Below are 13,562 nucleotides of genomic sequence, written 5' to 3'. Positions count from 1 at the left end.
GCGAGCGCCCCCCCCCCCCCCCCCCCCCCCCCCCCCCGCCCTTCCTGGTCAGGAGGTTAGTGGGGACTCAATTGGTCAAACGGCTGATGCTGATTCTGGTCTGTGTATTTTTGGTGTCAAATCCTCTATTTGTAATTCAGGGTGGATGTGTGACTGGTAGGGGCTGTTTGGCTGTAATGATGTTTTTGAAGAATTGTATTTGTATTTTGGGTAATACAAAAATATGTTTTGTATTACCCAATTTTCTGAAAGGCAATGTATCATGGTATTAACAGTGCAGTTTTGTGGGGTTGGGGGAAAAAATCAGTGTTATATGTTTGAAAAGGATTATTCCCTTTGGTCATGTAGGCTACTGCACGTTCCAGGGAATAAATTATCAACAAACTTGAATACGCTTTGGCTATCAGTGTGTTGTGAGGGGAGGAAGGGATGTGTGTGGACAGAAACATGTGTATTTGTGTGTGTGTGAAACTGTGTCAAACCTTTCCCCCGAGACTATGCGTTTAGGGGAATGATTTGTGGAGCACTTATGTCTCTATTTAGACCATGTAATTCTAGATGCGGAGCATATTTTATTGGAAGGTCAAGATTAAAAAAGCTCTCGGGCTGCCCTCTCCTAACTGAATGATACACAATACCGTCTGGAGGGGTCCCAGCCTAGAATTCCCAGGAGATGATGTGCTTGGCTGCTATTGACTTTTAAATGAGGTGCATTTGACATTGACCTTTTGTACGCCTGCGGCAGAATGCTAACAGACTAGTGTAATTCATTCTGCCCCACGAGAGAGCCATTGAAAGGCTCCTACTGATAGCCTTCCATGAGAGGCACGCCATTAGATGATCCAATCCTTTATCTCTGTGCTATGTTAGCCTCTGATTAACTTGATACGCACAGAATATAAAAACCACAGACCCGACGAGCCGATAGCAGCACAATCAGAGAGTCCTGATCCATAGTGCATAGAACTGTTGAGATGACCTCTGTGCCGTAGCGGATTCGTGTGATAACTGGGGGAGATGAGGGGGGGAGGGGGAGGGGGTTAAAAAAAGACCTGATTAACCAAATATGCTAAACCTGGATAGTGTGGCTACATAGAAGAGGGTGCTTTTCCAAGGTGTGTCGCGTTGAAGAGTGATTGATGCTGTGGGAGCGTTGTGGTGGATGGCGAAGCTGGATGAAATATTACGAGGGGTCTAGAGTCAAGGTTCTGATCATATCCGACCCAGAGGAACTCCTTTTTGAATCTCCACTAAAGAGCCCAGCTCCACCAAGATTAAAAATGGTATCCAATAATAAAAATGAACTATTTAAATGGACATTCTTGTTTGACGCTACTCAGTAGCGAATATATGCAAAATAGGACGGTGCGTTTCGTAATCGAGTTTGTACACGTTGTAGCTTGCAATCGTTTGAATTCTAGGTTGAAATTGGGTTTCTTTTATGTTTTCAGCGATGGCCCTGATGCCTTGGGTCATGTTCGGTAAAGCTGTAATCTCAGTTGATTGGGTAGTTGCTTGCAGATTTCATGAACTATGACGCCATCTGGTGCTCCCAGGTAGTGCAAGAGAAACACACCTCTCCAAACAACCTGCTAACCTGTGAACAGTCGAAACAAGCGACATTTCTCGCGGCACCACGTCTATTTTAGCTCCCGCATATGTGATTGCGTTTGTGAGCTTTCTGTTTCAAATGGCCAAGTTTACCCCGAAGCGACAACCTGAAACAGGAGCATGCGAACGGGTTTCCAGTTTGGAAGTAATCACCACTGTTATCCTCATTTCCTTCGCAAGTGAGAACGAGCCCCCTTCCTCGCCCACAAATAACCTCCGTGTTGTTGTTCTTAATCTCTTCCTGGAGCCAAAGTGGCCGCCACATTGTCAGTGCCCCTCGGCAGAGAGAGGGGTACTGACTCAGTGCATCGTGTCTTCCAGAGGGAGACGAGGACTCAACGCTCCAGTGTGTCTTCCTTTGCCGGCTCTTCCTCTCATTATGCCGCCACGGCAGCCAGCCTGTCATTAGGTGACAGGGAAATGATACAGTGCGCCGAGTGTTTGGGAGGAAATGGCAGGGTGCAGGGCCAGGCACAGCAGGGGGTCACGACGCTGATGGGCATGTTAAAGGCAGGGCAGGGCACCTGGTTAAATGTCCACGAGAGCAGACGCGAGACTCCACTGTTGGTGTGGAGTTGAAAGACTGGTATTGTAGGACTTCTGTGTGGAACATTTGTAAGATTTGTTGTTTCATGTAATTGGCATGGCAAGGAGGCATGGCTTGAATTCATTGTGATAGAATGTCAGAAAAGTTTTTTGTTTTGTTATGTAAATCTGATCAAATAAGCCATGTAAAACAGATGGCAAAGTGTCTGGATTGTACACTGTTTATATTTGGATAATATTTTGTTTTGCATATTTTGTGAGCACAATGAAATGAACAAACACCATGCACTACTTATGTCACTAGGTGGCAGTGGAGGTTTAATAATCCTGTACTGAAAGGTCTGAAGAAACAGTAACGTAATGATCAGACATTGGACTCCTGATTCAGAAAATAAATAAAATATAAGCATTTGGTTAATCATAATGTATAAACTTTTCCCAAATTCATTAAAGGTGGAGCAGGCTGAGAAAAGCAAAGACTTACCGACTTGTATTTCTTTATTGCTAAACAAAGTAGAATTTATGGCATGGTAGTCAAAAACAAAACAGTTGTTTACAAAGAATGGTTTATTACATGCACATTTGGCTTGGTGGTCTATCCACGGCTTTGCCATGTCATGCAGACCTATGTGAACAGTGGCAGAAAAAATAAACCTGAAACTGAAAAATAGGTCAGCCAACAGAACAAATAAATAAGTCTGGAATTTATCAATATGTCCAAGTCCAAGCAGCAAATGCACAGCATATGTACAGTCTGGGGAGTCCACAGGATCGCTCTTCACCACACACCCACAGATCTGGGCCTCAAGATGGGAAAACTGGTGCTTCAAAAGGACAGCTAAAACATCATAGTCTTTCTTCTTGAAAACCTGACCCACGCACACACATATGTCGAAAAGGATTCTGGGAATTAGATGCAAGGAGTACAGAACACTTCATCAAACCTGAGGGCGGCCCATTTTCATTTGTAGTCTGACGGTGAGAGTCAATACTGGACAACAATTTCTACACTCTAACCACAATCCTGTTCTACATCAAATGTAGTACAAATTTTTGTCCACAGTTCAAGTCCTGAACTTAATTTATTTCTTTTTATTGGTGCTGCTATTGCTTTTGCTAAATAATGACGAATACAGAGACGTCCTGTTAAAGGCAACTGTCTCAGTTCAACTTCTTCTGATTGTCCACAGCTAAAGGTAACATAGACTAACTCACCACGTCTAGCCGATCTAAAACAAAACACTTTTGGAATTATATTTGGCACTGACATTTGGGTGACTGATTACAATCAAGGGAAACACGCTCTCACAAGCAATAACCCACACAGGCACAGGCACACCCACAGACCCACACATAGACACACACACACACAGACACACCCACACACACCAACAGACACACACACCAACAGACACACACAGACACACACACAGACACACACACAGGCACATACACACACACACAGACACACACACAGGCACACACAGGCACACACACCAACAGACACACACACAGACACACATGCGCACAGTATCCTGTCATAAGGGCATTTAGAAATCAATGCACTCATTCATTTAGTTTAGGCGGAAAGCCAGTAGATAAAGATAATGCACACATTTGCATTTGACAAAAACATTCTCATATACAGGTGATTCATATAAAATGGAGAATGCACTGTAACTTAAAACGTTCACAGAGTATGTTTATCTTTAAGTCCGTTTTGGAGCCTCTAGAGTTAAACATGTCTGAATTTTTCAGATTCCCACGAGTGTGAACTTCTCACATCATCTGTCCAAGTGTAATAGTCATAATTGTAGCAGGTGAATTGCTGAATTTTGAATGATTGAAATCCTTTGGATATCTGTAGATGGATCTCTGCCATCGTCGGTTCTGCCATCTCACTCAAATGAATTTACCCCTCGTCTATAAAGCATGTTGGCTCGACCGACTGCAGTTCTCTGCCTCCCTCTAGTGTCTGCTTGGTGTCCTGCGGCTGCTCGGCGGACGTCCTTGGTTGCTGAGGAGAGATCTGGGTGGGGGAGGGTGGAGGTGGTTCCCTGGGAGTCTGACTGAGATGGAGGACTCTAGAGCGGGGTGGGGCGGGGGGGACTCGTGCCTACACTCGGGGCTCCAGCCTGTGGGACAGCTCGAACAGGGTCTGCTGATTGTCAATAACGTGGAGGTAGTCCACATAGTCCCTCACCTCTGGGCTGCTCTTCTGGGTGATACCGTTTCCTGGAAGGACAGAGAGTGCATACGTCAGCACCTTTTTTGTTGTCGCTCCAGGTGGTCAACATTTGTGAGAGGCGATCACCGTTATTGCACTGCGCTCGCTGCTTGTCAGTGAACGTTCACCATGGGGACCTTTCCACGCCCAAAGTGTCTATGCGCCGCAACATATAATGACTACATTGATCTGGAAACGGTGATACAGCACAGTACAGTCTATAGACACACAACATCGACTTCACCGGTCTGACTCTCATCGAGTCCGACCGAGGCTATCAACACAGTCAAAGGCCTCTGGGCCTCCCAAAGCACAAGAAACGTCCGACAGGAAAGACAAAGCTTCAATATTGATGCTACAGCTACAGATGCTACATGATGACGTCGGCTGTTTACCCACCCAGAGGATCCTCCTGGCAAAGGCGAATGAGTCGCACTGTGTCTGCTATCATGTGCTGTGTGAGGGAGACAAGAGGAGCCCACAGGGAAACTGTGTTAAGGGCTTCAAGGTGAAACGCGAACAAACAAAGATGCCGCTCGGTTGTTTTTTCACTGCGCTCACCAGCTTCTCAAAGTTGACCAGGTTGTCGTGAAACGTTTTGTTGCCCTCGTGTATAAACGTGATATCTGGAGAAACAGAAGAGAACAACGTTTGAGTGTGTGGGACACACACACACACCTTATCTCAGCGTTCTGGGAGTCATTAGACGAGATGACAGGGAGTGATGCAAGCCGGGTTTATCTTCAGCGTACCTTTCAGTAGCAGCGGAAGAAATGGGATCTTGGGCGCCTTCATCTTCCTAAACGCTTCCCTGTAGGCCTTGTGGTTGAGCGAGGGATCCTGTGAAGACATGTTGAGGCTGAGGGAGATTCTAGTCTTCGGGGAGAGACTTGTGAACTACAGTTCACTTTACAAACACAGCGACATCCTTTGTCCGGGTCCCCCGATGCCAGTGCTAACCATAATCATCACGCTTGCTGCTTTTATTAGCTTGCCCATCATAACATGTTTAGAATGGCCCGATGATGTAATGGTTCGGGGCTACGGTTTGCGATGCTAAATTCATGTTCAAGTAGAAATCGGAGAACGGAAACCTACTGTCAACGTCTCCAGCTCTGAAAACAGTTTCTTGAATTTTCCCGGAACTTTCTGATAGAGAGAAAATAGACAAGGTTCGACAGTTAATGAGGAAACTGGAGGATTTTCAACAGCAGGGCTTTACACACACACAAACACACACACACACAACCTCCTTGATGAATTCTTCCAGACTAAACAAATAATAAGAAGCCAGTCCTCACCTCCCATGTGTGACTGAGACGGCTCACTGCCGCAGCGTTCAGGCCCATGATGATGGCAAAGAAACAGTTGAGGTTCCTTTGTGCCTTGCAACTAGCAGATGGGAAACGCAGAATGATTCATTCAATAAACAACAGCAGTATCACATACTGTACCACCGATCACTGTTTGGTCAAAATGTTATGTCATAGATTCACCACAGGAGGGGGCAAGCACACCAAACACGACCAAAACGCTTGGACACCATTGCAAATGGTTGACCAACCACTAAGATGATAAGGCTATCAAAGATGACGGTTTACAATGAGGCGTGAAAACGTATTGGTCAAGGACATAAAAGAAGGGTTCTCACTGGGCGGCAATCTTGACAAACTTCTTAATGAGCTGGACACGTTTGCAGAGTGTTGGACAAAGGAGCACTTCAGTTATCACCCACAGCTGAACCTCGTCGCAGCGCCGCAACAGCAGCTCCAGCGCCGTCGTGTGGCCACGGCTGGTATGGCGGCTGAATGTGAAGTACACCAACTCTTGCTGGAAGCAAAACAAGACATATCCGTTGGTTTCAGACAGTATACACTATGCTCCTATCGTACAGAACCATTTCCAATGACATTCCCCTCCCTTTTTCTCTGACGGAGGAGGGCAGAGATGGACTGACATCCCATAATAGTAAACGGCAGCTGTTTCCTGGCGGGTCTGACCTCGTGTATGGCGCTGAAGACGCTCCAGTCAAAGTTGGTGAGAGCCACCGTCACGTCCCACGTGTTCATGCTCAGCATGCGAGCTGAGCGCTGCTGCAGTTCGGCGTTATCCGTGAAGGGGTTCTGAAAGCACACGCCAGTCATTCACATGATGTGTGTACGCGTGGCTAACACGTCATTTATTGAGACAAGTCTGTGATCGGCTACACAAGTCCTGTTTGTTTCAAATGTATTTGCCAATGGCAACAAGTAAAGGTACGTTGGAATGATTGGTCCCGCCCAGTTTTGACAGTTCTAGCAGTCTAACTCGCGTCCTACTGGCTGTTCCACAGCAGGAAGTGATGGGCCTCATTGGTATTCCTACCATGATTTCACTCAGGTCCTTTCTGCACACGTGCAGCCTCCCCACGGCGGTCAGCGAATCAGAGTAGACCCTGTCCTGGGGCTGGAGGAGGAGCTTCCCTGCAGAGGAGGAATGTCACACCCAGCGCCACGCCGTTAGAAATGTCTCTCCCAGCGTGTTTACCTGCTATGCGCTCCAGATGAAACGCTGCCTCGTGTGGCCCACTGCACTGATACAGTCTCTCACCAAGATGGCGCGTAACAGAATCGTACACGTCTGTGCTGAAGTCTCTGTTTGGGCATTGCTTTGGCGAGAAGCTTCTGCTCAATGAATCAAATAGCAAAGGACGTCAACATAAAGGATCTGTGTCTGTTCTGTCATCAGAGCATGTCGAAAATTCACTTACGGTATTTACGCTTCAAAAGAATATAGCGTTAGGCTCATCGGTGGGGTGTTTGGGTCACCTAGAATGGAGGTTGTAAAGCAGTGCTGTAGTGTGTGACTGAGTGAGGTGGCAAGCTTTACCTCCAGGGTACGTGACTGCCATCAGGACCAGGTCTTCCAGAGGAACATCCAGCCTCTCAGCCAGGCTCTGCAGCAGCTCCCTGGCCACCACTCCGGCAGCGGCCCTCAGGCTCAGGTACGAGTCCACGGTCACGTATACATGGCACAGCACTGGCCAGGGAGAGAGAGACACACTGTAGCCGTGCCGTGTAGGTGGGGTGTGGTCGAACGTATCTCAGAGGGAGAGGAAAGAGGGAAACGTCGAAGAATGGCCGAGTTGTCATGGAAGTAAGCTGTAAGTGACTTATGTGAGGTGTGGGGCGTTCATTGTTCCCAATCATTTCATTGTTCCCTCGAGGAAATCCCGATAGTTCCTGCAGCTGTAACCGATAGCGCTGGAATGTCGTGCGCAGGACGTCACCGCGCTCAAACTCTGGGGGGGGGGGGGGGGGGGGGGGGGGAGGGGGTGGGGGGAACAAAAGCGAGCGGGGTGGAAGGCGCGAAGAAAGATGTGGTCTGACGACTCACCTTCCTTGGTCTCCCTCTGTGTCCCTCTCGTCTGTGCTCCGTTTTCTCGAAGGCTCAGCTGGTGGGAAAGTGGCTTGGCCTACGAGGAAGAAAGCACACGCATTCACACGAGCTGAGAGCATTCTCTCCTTCCCTCCACGACTCTGAAGCGAGGACTATACCAGGAAATGCGGGGACAATAGTCCTGTTGTCCTAACGACGTACACCCCGAAAAAACCAGGAAGCTTAACGTGTTTAAACGCGTTACAGCTCATTTAGGCGTGTTGCTCTTACCTTTCTGTGTCGTGAATGCTCATCCACGGTGCTGTCGAGAAAAATGAAAACAAAAACGATAATTACCCACCAGCGATAAGGGCTGAACGACACATGCTGTAGGTTGGACGTGTCCGTTCGACGCACCCCTCAAGGACAGTCCTCCTGGGCTACAGGGGGGAAACACACTGCTCTGCAGGACAAGCAACCGCGCGACGCGAAACAATTAAAAGATGCGCTCTTCCCCTAAGTCTTCTCCGTGATGAAAAGCGCTGTGTCAAGCTGAGATTAGAGGGCTTCGCAGATATGAGGCCTCCCCGTTGGCGTCTCCTCGGCTAATCACCCTGGTCTCATCAGCCGGGGCTGTTCTGGGTGATGGATGGGAGCGACTGCATTAGCGTCCTACTGATCCCCACATCACAATAGGCACTCTGGCACTCAGCCTAACCTGAGGGTTCCCCTCCCTGGCCAGAGGACCAGTCACTCATGAATGAAAAACCGGAGTTGCCACCGCCGCCTCGACATGGTCGCGATCTGTTTCTCCCCGGCAAAACGTAGGGCGTGACCGGGGTGGCTTCTGTGAACCCAGGGACGTGTGGACGGACGGGAGGACGAAAGGGATAGAGGAAGGAGGAGAGAGGACGAGAGGGAGGGAGGAAGGAGGAGAGAGGACGAGAGGGAGAGAGGAAGGAGGAGAGAGGACGAGAGGGAGAGAGGAAGGAGAGAGGACGAGAGGGAGGGAGGAATGAGGAGACAGGACGAGAGGGAGAGAGGAAGGAGGAGAGAGGACGAGAGGGAGAGAGGAAGGAGCAGAGGGGAGGGATTGGGGGGATGAGAAGGGACGTGTCTGACAGGGGGGGGGGGGTTTCTGTGTCCCTGTGGGCGCCACCACCAGGTTTCAAAGACCTCATGCAGCCCCTGTGGTTCTCTTCTCCCATCGCAGTCCTCTCGGGCCGCATATCCCATCGGCGGGAATTGACGGAGTTGGATGGGAGCAAGAGGGCTACGAGGGGTTAATGACTCCTGAACGTCCTGTCAATAAAGAGGATCCATTTAGCCCCGGACTGGCAGCAGTCCTCCCCCCCCCCCCCCCTCCCCAACCCCCTGCCACATGCACACTCCCACCCCCCTCCCCCCACCCCATCCTCCCAGCGCTCTGCCCTGGCCTGCCTGGGTCTGGCTGGGGAGAGGAGGTCGTAAATAGCGCGGCTGTCCGTTCTCTGACACCCACACGGCCTGCCACCGCTGAGGGGAGTGGGTGTCGTGGAAGTGTCGGCCACGGGGGTCTTAAAAGGAATAAAGCCTCCCCAGACAATGAAGCCGCTGTCAGGTGGAATTATCTGCTCGCCTCCTTAATGGGCATCGGGTCAGGGGACCCCCTGGGTTCACGCCCTGATTGGACGGTGGGGAAAGGAAGGGGAGGGGAGACCGGGAAGAGGCGACGTGTCTTTGAGACGATTTGACAGGTGGTGGCGGGTTGTTTACACTTGCCGGGTCAAAGTTCAAGGCAGGGCTTATCTTTATTACGCCTTTATTCAACTCGAAAGCCCTGTTGACGCCTTGTATCTCATCTCTCATCACAGGGGCCGACTGGCTCAGAGGGGGGCAGAACAACAACTCCCAGCATGCAACTCGGCATTTACCAAACCCCATCTGCGTGGGGGGTCACAATTTCAATGGCTTCTTGGTGAACAGGGAAGGGATTTTTCACGTCGTCGACAAGAAAGGAGCGACTTTTCTCCTGCAGGACATCTTGTCACGTATCTCCCACTCCTGAAACACTTCGCATCGCCCAGACTCGAACCGCGGTGACAAGGGAACTTAGTGACAGTGACCTTTCTGTTCTACACAACACACCCCAACACAACCCAGTACATAGCCATCACTCTTCATATGTGAATGGATCCATTGACACAACAGAGCTCCTAAAAACAGCCCGTCTGCAGTACTGTATGTTTCCATCCGCAGCTGTCTTAGGGAGCAGGGGTCAGACAAGGCTGTCTTCTTTGTGCTCATACTGAAGGGCCGTCTAATCGACATTCACCAGTGACTTCGGAGCCACCGCGTATTTAATCACTGTTTTGATTCAAAAGTCCCATTTCCTGTTTACAACACGGCAGCTTCCGAGACACAAACAGTCCATATATTATTCATGCGGCACATGAGACATTCTACGGCGCGTCCCCGATGACACCGATCGAGTCCATCTAGACGTCAGGAGCTCACTTACTGTCTGCGATGGAGGCGGAGAAGTTTCTGGAGATCCCTCAGATCCATCTCCAGGCTCGGGTACTCATATAGGTCATCCAGCACGTAGCGGTACAGGCTCTGAAATCACACGTCAGCCCTCGTTTAGAATCCCTCGCTCTCCCCCCAATCACGCCATGGCAACGGCGTCTATCGAGGTCATTTCCTGCCCCCCCCCCCCACACCTTCATGAAGAGCTTGACATGCTCGTCCTCTCGCAGGAAGTCCCTGTAGAGCGTGGTCCACTGGGACACCAGGTGCAGGACTCTGCGCTTCCTGGTCAGAGCCTCCTTCCCGTCCCCTTTGATCCGGTATCTCATACAACAATAGGTGGAGCGCAGGAGTTAAGGAGCCAACCGATAGGCTGGGTGTCTGTTTGTGGACCAGCCTCAGACTGCACGCTGTGGAGACAGCTGAAGGGTGTTTGTCTGAGGAAGGATGTGGCGTTAACGGTGTTTGGACTCAAACTGGTTTCCAAACGTAATTGTGTTTTGAAAACGAGAGATTTCGGTGACGTGCTACTGTTTTCGGTTTGGCTGGGTGGTTATTGCGACGTTATCCATGTTGTGAAACTGCCCTTGTGTTATTAGGATGTGTGTAGACATGCTGTAGGTTATGTGTGCTGGGGGTAGTAATGTGGGTCTGGGTCTGTGTGCAGTACACGGAAGGATATTGTCCCAGTAGAGCCTGACACAGGTCCGTAGTTGACATAAACACCAGGTAGGTCAACAGGAAGTCATCCAACAGGCTTCCTGAAAAACAAGACACTGATCGTCATAACAGTCCAAAAGGATGGCAACACTTTCGTCCTTGACAGTAATACTAAACACTTACGTAAAACACACGTGAAATCGTATCATCTACAAAAAAGCCTGTTCCACAAGTCCTTGACCTCAATTCTTTGTTTCAATCCCTGAAAATGTGATCAGTGATTTTCACCTTCCCAGAGTCAATGACATCCTTCTTCTTCTCATACATTAATCTGAGCCCTCCCACAGTGTGTTAACATTATCAGCTACCCCATCCATCACCCCTCCTACACATTCATACACACTGTAGCCGGTACCAGACAATACACTCAGCAACACCCCTTTATGGTCCTCCATGACTCTGGAGAACACCGATGCTCATTTATTTATTTCGACCTTGAAGAACCTTTTTAATCTCTAGAACGTCAACGGATGTCCTCATGTTCTCCGTAGAGACTGCTGCTGGCACCAACCTGGCAACCATGTGAACAGTGAAGGATGAGAATAGCTCCTGTTGTTAGAAAAGTCAACCGCACGGTCTACCGTGCCAAGTTTTAATGACGGACATGAGCTCGGAGACACCACTCTTGCAGCTTTCCAGTACATCAATATGCAAAGTGTGTATGCCTCCCAAAAAATGTCCTCAATGCAAAGTGATTTTTAATTCGATGAGGGAGCCAGGCTTCACCCAGTGAAATATATGAAGCTCATCCATTATCGAGATGTCCTGCTTACACCATATTCAAAATAACTCCAAAACAGACACTTCATCACTGTTTACACCCATATGTAGAAACAGCTTGTCTGTCACCAACCAGTATCACCAGGCATTCCCACAGGAACTGCAGAAACTCAAATATATCGATTGAAATCCTCGAGATGAGAACGATGAGGCTTCTTTCTCTACAGAGGACTGTCACTGACCACTGGAGTGTTAAAGGAATGAGAGACGGTCAGTTGGGGACCGGGTGACCTTTTGCGCCCCGGCCCTGACCCCCAGCTCGGCTCATCATCATCCTGGGTCTCTGAGGTCATGATTCTCATGGTACCAAATGATGATCGTTCTCCTTTCATCCCCCATCCCTGGGCACTTTGCCTTCACTGTGGTCTTCTGTACGGCCGTCTGCAACCGCTGTGATAGATTCTCGAATGCTCTCCTTGACCAGGTGCAGCAGCGGAGATAAGCCAATAACTCTGTCAACATGCCGTTTGGCTCTCACTGACTTCAGATGCAGTGGACGCTTCCTATCAAATTATTGTTTATAAGCACAGTGGCGGTCTGATGTTGGCCTAGCATGGTGTTACTGTAATGTGTTTATCATCATGGTAGGACAGTATGACCTTGAATGGAGCATTTCCAAGGGTACAGGAAATCTCATCCTTGATATGTTTTGATTTTATTATCTTTTTGATATTGCTTTGAAGCTAATCTCATAAAGTAAACTGTCAATGTGTAAATTCAATTTCATTAGCTTTGGCTGCTTGACACTGCGAAGGCAAACCCCGGGCTATGAATGTTCTAGTTACAGTAAAGGAACATGAAACCTTTTTAGTGAAGATTTGTCCGCTACTTTTTGTCAATGACATTACAGTAAGAAGTTAGGAGTTCATAGAACTTTTCTTTACTCCTCAGTGCTCCTTGGACAATGATTGCTCATAATAGTGCTCAGAAGACATTTGTACTTGAGTGCTTTGGGCCAGTTGACATTCTCTGTGGTGCGTTCCAGTGCTCCTCTTACGATATGCAAGTCATGGACAGAAAGAGCGAGGAAGTGTGCGAGAGAGAGGAAGTGATGTAGAAGGGGGAGAGTGACAGAAGAAAAGAAAAGACGAAGAGAGTGAGGTAGAGGTGGAGAGAGTACTGAAGAGAAAGAGAGAGAGGGGGAGTCAAAGAGACGGGGAGAGAAATAAAGAAAGAGAGAGAAAGAGGACATGACGGAAAGCAATGAAGAGAGAGAGAGAGAGAGAGAGAGAGAGAGAGAGAGAGAGAGAGAGAGAGAGAGGAAGTAACGGAGAGAAAGAGAGCAATAAAGAGAGAGTGAAAAGGAGAAGCCAGGCCAAAGCTCTACAAATCCTATCAGGCCCAACCTCTTCCCCAGCGCTCTGGAAGCGTGTCTCACGTCCAGTGTTGTAGATGTTCCCCCTTTCATTTCACACTTCCTTCCCGAGGCTTTGTGTGCGTTCCGCTTCACCGACCTCCCGCACATCATTATGTTAATCCGCCGTGTGCAGCTGGAGACACAGCACGGGCTGCCTCGCAGACACCAACACACACTCACACATTCAACACACACTACTGTAAAGAACACACTAACAAAACCCCAAACTCATTAACACATAAACAAGAACTTGAAGAATTGCAACTAAGAACACGGGCATGCACACACACACACACACACACACACACACACACACACCCTTACACACATACATACACTCCATAAACAGCATTAAGAGGATCTTCTTGTGCCACGTTTTAATAATGTCTGGTGTCTGTTCTATCCAGATAACCCTGACCCCAGCTCAGCCTTAGGATGGACCAGGAACACACACTC

At 48.8% G+C, this 13,562-nt stretch overlaps 1 protein-coding gene across 1 annotated transcript; it reads right to left on the bottom strand.

Annotated features, from left to right (window-relative positions):
* Positions 1-1,546: 1,546 nt before the first annotated feature.
* Positions 1,547-11,491, bottom strand: rapgef5a (Rap guanine nucleotide exchange factor (GEF) 5a). The gene is made up of 15 exons (XM_047039464.1): positions 10,932-11,491; positions 10,444-10,588; positions 10,242-10,339; positions 8,033-8,063; positions 7,760-7,838; positions 7,253-7,402; positions 6,749-6,846; positions 6,385-6,507; positions 6,036-6,214; positions 5,686-5,776; positions 5,483-5,533; positions 5,137-5,224; positions 4,946-5,010; positions 4,784-4,838; positions 1,547-4,392 (listed from the first exon to the last, which is right to left on the bottom strand). Exons 1-15 carry the CDS (start codon positions 10,967-10,969, stop codon positions 4,274-4,276), a joined length of 1,410 nt encoding a protein of 469 aa, XP_046895420.1. The 5' UTR covers positions 10,970-11,491; the 3' UTR covers positions 1,547-4,273.
* Between the last annotated feature and the right edge of the window lie 2,071 nt (positions 11,492-13,562).

The sequence above is a fragment of the Hypomesus transpacificus genome, chromosome 2 (genome assembly GCF_021917145.1).
Source record: "Hypomesus transpacificus isolate Combined female chromosome 2, fHypTra1, whole genome shotgun sequence".
Lineage (NCBI taxonomy): Eukaryota > Metazoa > Chordata > Actinopteri > Osmeriformes > Osmeridae > Hypomesus > Hypomesus transpacificus.
This window is presented reverse-complemented; position numbering and strand designations above follow the sequence as displayed.